The sequence below is a fragment of the Coptis chinensis genome, chromosome 9 (genome assembly GCF_015680905.1).
Source record: "Coptis chinensis isolate HL-2020 chromosome 9, ASM1568090v1, whole genome shotgun sequence".
NCBI lineage: Eukaryota > Viridiplantae > Streptophyta > Magnoliopsida > Ranunculales > Ranunculaceae > Coptis > Coptis chinensis.
In genome coordinates this window covers 46,599,657-46,609,523 of record NC_141464.1, presented here as the reverse complement: position 1 = coordinate 46,609,523, position 9,867 = coordinate 46,599,657, and the positions used below count along the sequence as shown (strand labels likewise).

Genomic DNA, 9,867 nt, shown 5'->3' with positions numbered 1-9,867 from the left:
GCCCGTCCATAGAAGAAGCTCAAGAAAAGTTGGCCGCTCACCTTAGGCGTAGAATGTTTACTACATCTATTCTAAGTAGGTGCATTCGACCCGTCGAAGAGACCCAGACGATGATTGCAACTCCCCAAATTGCTATGAAACCTTCTGACATTCCAAATGCACCAATAAAGAAGATGGGACATAATGTGGTTGAGCAACGTGATGATTGGGTGTACATCCGGTATTTGATAGTTGTGTTTTTAGTTGTTTTAATTGCTGTTATGATTAAGTTACTTTTCGTGTTGTAGTCGAATGCGTTGTAATTTAAAGACTTTGAACCAAGTATTAAGTTATCTTTGTTTGTGTAAGGTTGTACTTATATATTTTCAACTTTGTTGATGTAAGTATATTTTACTTCGTATTCGTCTTTGTTAATGCGTTGTAATTTATTAATTAAATCTACATTTGAACCAAGTCTTGTTCTTTACACTGTTTCAGGTGGTCTGTGTGTGCGCTGCTAGTGTGTGTCTGTTCAGGTAGTGTGTTTTATGTGTGCATCGAAGACTTGTTATGACTTAACACCTTATTCCTGAAGCATATATAGTACTCTGAGCAATTCAAGCAACACAATAAGAAAGAGACAGAAGATGCTGGATCATTACATGAATTCAACTATACTATTTTCAGGTTGTTTGATTTTGTGTTTGTAAAATATCTCTAGGATTACTAAATAGAGTTATACTTAACTGTTTATCAATTACTGTGGGTATTTCTCCCGTCCCCAAAACCTATGGATTGTTCATTGGTACAAAGCCAAGTTCAAGTTCCCGGCCTATACTTGCACAATGAAATCAGGGTGGTTGTGATGTTTTTAGGGTCAATGCCTCAATGGGGTTTATTGTGTATTTGTGTCTCTGGCAGAGGGCTTGCTGCGCCAAGTTCAAGTAGTACGACGACGCGTTAGAATGGTAAGATATGGTGCAAATATTCCACTTAAAATGGGTGCGTGGATCGACAAACCTGGTTTTAAAGTGAGATTATTTAAACATCATTAAAACATTGACATCTTTAGCAGAAAATTAAAAATGAAACATACACGTAACTATGCAAATCAATATAACGTAACATAGTTACTTGATAGGGTCGAACAATGGTCAATAGGTCAAATATTTTCCATGTCACTCACCCACTTAAATGAACCCAAATATGGCCACTTGAGAGATCTCCATAAAGCGATAAAGATGTGTGAGCCTGCGCTAGTTTATTTATAACCCACTATCACAAGACTGGGAAACAATTTTAGATGTCATTTTCGACTCTGATTGAAGAGCATGGCCGGTCGTTTCAAAGAAGGAAAAACAGGACATAAATATACTTATCTTATTGCATCAATTCCATACATGGATTCTATATTTATTTTTATTTTATTTTTCGATAATCCTACATGGATTCCATATTGCAATCGTAGGAAAAAGGGTCGTTGCATAGTAGTAATTTGTAGCTCAAAGAAACCTGATAAGAGCCCAAAACTGTAGTTTTAACCCCTTAATAATCATACTGTTAGACCAATTATGTGAATAATAAGTAAGAGTTAATACTGATTACGTGTTTTTATGCATTTCAGGCTTCAAAGTCCATTATGTGCATAAATGTGCCACTTTAGCGAGATAAAGGAGCAAAAAAAGTGAGAACTTCCGAATGCCATATCTTTGGACTCGGACCTCGGATTGAGGCCTACCTTATGTCAAAAGACCGGCTCGGAAAGAGCTTTGCAATGGTCCAAGCCTTGACCCAATCAGAGGAGCAGAAGTGGACGAAAAGTCTGTGGAAGCCAACTGCAGCTGAAGAGGCCTTTTTTGATCGAAAAAGATTGGGTTTTGGCCCGATTCTCGCCCAAAACATGGCTCCAAGCCCATGCACGATTTTTGGATCTGAATGTATAAGAATAAAAGCTTAACTCATTGTTAATGGCAGTTAGGTTAGGTAGATAGCTTAGAATAGAAAGTAGCCATTAGAATCGCTTCTAGATCTAGATTTAATTATTTTATTTAATTAGTTTCAAATCCTGTATTAGATTAAACCTTGGAATCTTGCTCTTCAATTTGATTAGATCAATAAAGTAGTATTCTATATCAATTTCGATTTTTGTCATTTCCATTTCTAGATCTAATTTCAATTCTTGTTCTTATTTCATTTTAGTCATTAATTTAGATTTCATTATTGTTTAATTAAGTAAATTTTAATGCTTTATATTATGTTTAGTTTTAATCTAAATGGAAATGATTGAATGATTCAAGGCTAAACCTCCATTAGAGGGGTTGAGAAGCCTTGATGAAAGCTTGATTCCGTTTATCGTAGAGTCGCCGTAATTTCTATTCCACGCCCGTAAATAATTAGTTCACCATGAGAATGGGTTTAATTGTTCACATGCTAGTTATAAATTGGTAGAAATGCCATGTGTAATTAGGGATTAGGAAGAACCGATTGTTTCGCAAAAGATTCAATTCGGATTATGACGACTTCGCCGCTAGTGGATTAAGTTGAGTTAAGGTGGAATCAATCCCCCTCTAACTCCTTAACATCGAATCAACATAGCATTCCCTTAATATTCTGATAACCGACTAGTTGCATTTCGTGGGTAGTTGCATCGTAGTCTAGTCCCCTTTTCGTAAAGCTCTCATTGACTTTAAGTAGAGTATTGAGACTAGAAAACAAGCATACGGGAGGACTAAGAGTGGAACGAATCACTCTACTCCACTATATCTCATAGGATTGAGAGTAGAAGAAGAAAACTTTGATAAACAAGCAACAACAAAAGATAGTTTAGTTTACTTACGTTGTGAATTCATCGTTCATTTCGTAGGTAAACTATTCATTTCACTCTTATCAAAACCACATAGTCAAAAGAAAACAATACGTTGGTTGTTCTTGCCTCTTTGGAGTACTACCATTCAGTACTTGATTCTAGCAGATCAGAATATATAACAGAAAAGGACTACATCATTTGATACTTGGTTCACTATTTAAGATTTTTTTCCCCAGATATGAAGATCCTTGGGACAAAAGCAAAACATTATTTTGTTTTTTTCGAGCTTTATTTGGTTGTGTAATGCAGCGCATGCAGGTGGTCCTATACTTACAAGCTAAGTTCATTCCAATAATATGTTGTACATGAATAAATAATATGCAAATATCGCAGTCTAGGCCTCTAGCTACTATAAACCTAGGGGTGTAATACGGGGCGGGCCGGGTCAACCGCGGGTCAAATAGTGATGGGGGGGAGGCGGGGCGGGTATAGGGAATACAAATCCAGTGGTCCCCAACGGGGCGGGGCGGGTTGAAGTGTCATGTTTTAGTATCGTCACCCGGCCTGTTGGGTCAGCTTATGGGGTGGGTTTTGGGCGGGTCATCCTGGTCGGATGGAAATTATCATTTTAACCCAATTTCACCCAAAAAAAACTTTCTAATTCTTCAAATAATATATTTCCAATTCACAACATAGAGAAAAAAATAGAATCAATCAATAAAAAATAAACAAATATAAAAAAAACTTGAACTTGAACCCAAAACCATATCTGCAAATTTGAAACTTATTTCTCGTGATTTACCATTTGTAAATTGATTATTTTTCATAGCATGATAAAATGAAGATGGGAGTGAGGATCTATGGTAAAAACAATAAAATATAAACTAAAAGAATTCAAAATTAATACAATGATGAATGATTCATCTTCTCCAAAATTCGAAAGTTGAATTTGAACTTTTGATATTTGCCAAATATTCAAACTTGAATATTATAAATTGATGTTGAACTCATAAGTTTGTGTTTATATTTCCCAAATATAAACAAAATACAAAAATATTAGATTTAGAGTCTTGAAATTGTGCGGGTCAACGGGGTTGGGTCAACTGCTTTTGACACGGTGCGGGTCAGGCGGCTTGACGGGTCGGATTTGAGTATAGAACCTACACCTATAGTCCGACCGCGTAAAAACGGTGGTGGGGCGGGCCGGGTCTGTTTTCGGGTCGGTGCGAGTTTGGGTAGCGGGTGAAGACCGGGTACCCAACCGGATGATGGGTCAACGGTTTTTTTTTACTCCTACATAAACCCCTAATGTAGTAGGGACTTGGAAAAGGAGCAAGGGCTGCAAGGAGATACTAGACGGAAGCCATGTAGCTTCTGACAGGAGAACAGTTATACTTCTGCTAGACACTTTTATTTTTGTTGTAGACTACTTACTTCTAGACTTGTTTTAGAGACTTAAGAAAACTCCAGTGTTTTAGTAAAGTCCACAGAGAGTTTCACTCTGTATCCTCTATAGTGCAGTGTGCATAGTTTAATTACATCTAGCATTTGATGAAAGATCAACAAAAAGTGCCTAATTAATTTAAATAGTTTAAGTTAATATCGTTTAAGTTTAAGTCAGAAGGATTAATTACCTCCATTGGTCTAAAAGATTAGGAAGAACATTAAAAAAAAAGAATTCAAGAACTATGATTGAAAAATGGTAGCCATTTCTTGCTTCACACAGCAGCAGTAGCCACCAATAGCACACTTCACACAGTAGCAGCAGCCACCAATAGCACACTTCACACACTCGCCTACACTTCACACAGAAGCAGCACACACTTCACACACAGCAGTACACCACACACACTCGCCTACACTTCACACACAACAACATACACTTCAACAAATACGAAGTCTACTGCCATGAATACTCCACTGCAGGGAATGAATACTCCACTGAAGGGAGGGAGGGGTAGTATCATCAACCACACCAGAAGGTTCACCAAGTCCACCAACGTTTTCAGCACTCTCAACTTGTGTATCACCAAAGCTTTCACCAAGTACACTCGCAGCTTGTGGAGTGTCACCAACAACTGGCCCAAAGCTTTCACAAACATTCGGAGTATGAAGTGAGTAGTCATTCCCAAAAATTACACAAGCTTCAGCAAAATAGGTAAACATCCTCCCTTTTAGGTGCCTCGCTGCGGGATGTGCCTATAACAATAAACAATTTCTAACAAGCACGCTATGGTTATAAACATAGTAATAATTTGTTACAAGATAGTCAAGTAAATTACCCTGAAATACGCATCCCATGCTTGACGATCAGCGTCAATACACTTGGTTTGTTGGTTGTATGAAAAACCAAACTCAGTACTCTCGAGAAGTTCTTTGACAGCTATGTAATCTCTCTTCAACGTTTTCATCCTATAACGTACATTGTCATCCCCAACTGACGAGTTCAATCGTTGATTCAACTCCCTAGCTAGCCATCATGGACAAGGTCTCACTCTCCCACCCATTATTTGACGTTCTGCCCGTACCATTTACAGTATGATCCAACAACAATTCAATTAGGATCTTATCCATCGTGGGAGACCAATGGGTATGCTGACGACTTGCCATAACTACGAGAAAAAAAAGTTAAATGTGAACTAATTAAACAACGTATTTCACAAGTAATCAAACTAACACTTACAACCATTTTATATATACACTAAACAACATTGTGTATAAATAATGATAATTACTCTTACAACCATTTTATATATACACTAATAATTAATTAATAATCAATTAAAATATAAGCCAGATTCACACATTTTGTTAGTAGGCAACGAGAACATATTCATAACATGGAAAAAGGTTATGGTTATTAGCGGAATGCTTGCATGAAAATGTCATATTAAAACAAACAAATAACCAGCAACAGAGTAACAATTTCTAAACGCTTTTAAAATTTTAATGCACTCTATGAAATTAGGCTACATTTTCAACAACTACTTGTACAAATGGTGGTCGCATGGGGAGTTTAGAGTATTTGATTATTTTAGAGCTATGCACCTTCCAATGCAAACAATCTTACTCCAACAGGCCATTCATATACACTCAAAAAATTTCATAGTTCAAACTTCTCATTGTTTGAACTATGAGAACTAGGGTCTCTCAGGACAATGTTGGTGGATTAAAATTTTGCTAAAGATAATCCAAGACCAACAGTCCTGACGAGTGGATAGAGATTGAGAAAAGTGGTAGCCCCTACCCTTTGAGAATCGAGGCTTCTTTCTTAGGGTGACTTGGAAGTGGAACTAAGCACAGAGGATGAACATGACTAGGGTATGAGACAGAGTAATGCGGATTGCCGAAGGTGTGTAGAAACTATAAAAGTTGGTAAACGTACAAATTGTGAAGCATTGAAACCTAAAACTAATGTTTGTGGTATATATGCATGCTAGAAATGCCCAAAAGGAAGAAGCCAATCTCTTATAACTCTTACAAGGAAAAAAAACAAAAAGTGCAGGAGGGAAGGAAAAAAATGTGGGATGGGGGGTGACTCACTACAACCTTGGAGTACGAAAATTGACAACGCAGGATAAGCTTATGCGATGGGGGGTAATACCGGAGCCTATGTGTGCTTGTGCATCAACTATCTTGTCAGACTCAATCATGTACTCATATGTATCAAGACCCTACCAAACTTACAGAGATGTACCCTTTATACAATATGATTCATACTATCAATTACATTACCATAATAAGCCAACAACATACTATTGGATCTTACTACCTTGGAGCGGAACTGCGGAAGCACCCGCTACTGTCACCTAAACTCCACACATTTCTCTATTATCTCCGACATTTGCATCTCATCTTCCTTTGCTTTTTAGTTCTTTTCCACTGTCACCCTTGCATTGACAACCTTGGTGTTTCCAATTCCTGGCTATCAACACCGGGTTTCTTATGAACGGAAAAGCTCTTTATGCCAAAAACACCAACACCGGGTTTCTTAAACCCGACAAATAAGAGCAATGTCCTTAAACCAATCCTTTCCTTGGAAATGGAGAGATCGCCCTTTCCCATCCTTAATGCTGCATTTCCCCTAAGTATAGACTTCCCCACGTATCCTTTTTGCTGGAGCTATTTCTAAGGGGTGGGTTCGGGTTTTTCCTTGGGGTAAGGAGTGATTCCTACTCCCGACAAGGTTACTACGGGCTGGCAGCTCCATTTCAAGTGTCGCACTTTGTTTCTTGTCCAAAGAGTACTCATACCTTCGCATCTCTGTCACTAAGGTGTGGCGTCTCCCCTTCACTCCATTCCTTAGGAATGGTATGCGAGCCGTCCTCAAGCAATACCCAAGGAATCCCCTTTGTTATAGTTCCAAAGCATCCTACCTTTCCTGGTCTTCCAGCTGCCTAAGCCCGTCCTGACTAGCCAATTTATTCTATTGAGAGATAGCCTTAGGCTTTCTTTCTCCTGTAGCCTATTGAAAATCGGGTTTTTGTTTTAAAGGATAGAACTAGGTCCCCCCTTCTTTGTACTGACATATGAGCAAAGGAGAACCCTTGGGTTGTAGGAGTCAAGTCTATGTCAGGAACTCTTTCAAGGTATCCCCCGTCTTCCATTTAACAATCATTGTCAAGGGAATATAGCAAGTCATAGTGCTGGCATGATGTCATAGTACCATTGGTAACATACCATTAAGTGTAATCACAAATCAGTAGTTCTACTAGCTTCAATGGCTTAATTAGCAAGAGAATGAGATGAAGCTCTGTAATAATGGACTTATGGCCTGAATTAAATGATTTAGCCAAGATTAACTAATATTAACTCTTAAATAATGTTTGTTTTCATCGGTTCTAGTGCAAAATGATGGTTCCTTAATTAGAACAATTATTTTTGTCCTAGTTGGGATATGGAGCAACAATATGGTTCCAAGGTTGACAATAGAAGTACATGACATAAAATATTAGATGACTGCACTGGATTGAGTGAGCCATGTCTAGCTCTTTTCTACGTGTCTCTACCATGCCAGCTACCGTAATATCACACTCAGAGATACTAAGTGAAGGATTAGCATCTTGGGACTCCCTCCTACGTCGAACTTCTTCTTCATCTATTTTCCCAAGTCGGGTGTTGGGTTTAAAAGAATAGATCGCCCTTCTTTTTACTAAAAGTTGAGATATGGGGCCGCCAGGTTGATCTATTACGAAAAGAGCTCGGCTAATAGGGTCTCGCCCCTGTACTACCTAATTTACTAACTAGAAGTAGAGTATATGTTAGGACAAGGCGAAGGGTAGTTCCCTACCTTCAGGATTACCTTCTATAGAATCTCTCCTGCGGCCTCATTCTCGTGAGCCCCCCCTAATAAAGCTAAGTTAAGAATATGGAGACTCGGTTCTTTCTCGTGGATCCCAAAGTCGGTGTTAGGTTTTTTCGTATCGAAAAAGGTCGCTCCTTTTAGGACACGAAAGGGGCATCGCATCTAGGTCTAGAATAACAAAACAAAGACCGAGCTTCGCACTTTGCGCTTCGGGAAAGAGATGCAGAAGAAGTTCGACGCCCCTTCTATTTCGGTCCTTGCAATCCCTCCAGAAGAAAGTGCCTTCGCTCTGCTGCGGTTAGACTGCTACCCCAGACATGGGGCTGGAGCTCACTACGAAAGCTCCTACCGATCACGCTTACCTATCAATACACTCAGTATGTGACCATCTATCTACTAACCAAACTCCCGCTTTCAAGAGAGAGAAGAGCTGCAACCTATTCTCTGCTTTCGGGCGATTCTCCACTTTCGGTAAATCAGCTGTTAGGTCCTTGATTCCCCATAACGAATAGGCTAGCTCCATCTCTCAATTGCCTATCTTGTATGCTCGAGAAGGTCCCCCAGTTCCTTGGCCTCGAGGTGCATTTAGTTGTCTCACATGAGACTTGGGATATTCCCCACTCCATGGCACCTTTCGCTCATCCATTCCGCCCGACCAGATGCGGCGCCCTTTCTCATTATCATCTACCGCCCTTTCTTTCCTCCCGGCTATTCACGCATGAAGATCATGAAGATCGTCGTATGTATGCTCAACTTCGGTTGCAAGGGAGTCACACTTTTCATACACTTTGACAGCTCCCAATGTTTTCATACCGTTACCATATAGTCCATATATATGGACTCAATACATTATGTCATTCTAATAAGATAAACCAAAACATATACTAAGAACAATATGTAGAAAGGATACATAACAATTAGTCCAGGTCAATTTCCACTCTAGCACAAAGAGCAACTTTCAAAGTAGAAGTATACACCTGATAAGTGGTCGAAAGCCTGCTCAAAAATTTGTTAACACAAAAGCAGCTGTTTTAGGTATTCTTTAGGTTAGTGCGAAAATTCATATCCATTATTGATAGCTTTACTCATTTATATAAGTTTCTACGAGTTTGCAACCTATAATGGCGATTATGTGAAGTATGTAGAGCCATGGGATTCAATAGTCAAAACAACTCATTTTCGCTCAAAGAAACTAGTGCCAAACTGCCAATATGTAAATCTGGATTTAACCAGCTAACCCGCTAGGTATTTCTCTTTGGGTCATGACGATCAAAACCACTTTTGCATAGAGATACATCTAGTAACTGTGCTCCAAGTAATCTTAGAAGGGAAAACTCTACATTTCTCTCATCATCATTGGCTTTACAGTTAGATACACTGAAGAGAAGTAGTTTGAATCCTAAACAGTGCTGGTAAGTTTTGAATATAGGATTGTGATAACAAGTACACAGACTTAACGAAACTAAACAAATTCTCGCCTGCAAATAACTTACAATTTGTCATGTCAACACGGACATCCAACATCAATGTTAAACTATTATCCTACGACATACGTCACCAGAGTTGCCTAGCGTAACTCTCACCCCAAAGTTGCAGCAAGGTCTGCCAATATATGTATTCCAAATCCTGACAACCAGTTTCTACCACTCCTTCCAATCCTTTTGAGTGCGTTCTTACCCTCTACTCCTCTAGACATGTCTTAGATGAAATTTCTTCCACAAAGACCTTCGCTTCTAACCCGACAATATGGCACCCAAATAGAACTCAAAAGCATCCT

At 38.9% G+C, this 9,867-nt stretch overlaps 1 protein-coding gene across 1 annotated transcript; it reads right to left on the bottom strand.

Moving 5' to 3' along the window:
* Positions 1 to 4,543: 4,543 nt before the first annotated feature.
* Positions 4,544 to 5,406, bottom strand: LOC147476305 (uncharacterized). The gene is made up of 2 exons (XM_086584001.1): positions 5,068 to 5,406; positions 4,544 to 4,984 (listed from the first exon to the last, which is right to left on the bottom strand). Exons 1-2 carry the CDS (start codon positions 5,194 to 5,196, stop codon positions 4,670 to 4,672), a joined length of 444 nt encoding a protein of 147 aa, XP_086440127.1. The 5' UTR covers positions 5,197 to 5,406; the 3' UTR covers positions 4,544 to 4,669.
* Between the last annotated feature and the right edge of the window lie 4,461 nt (positions 5,407 to 9,867).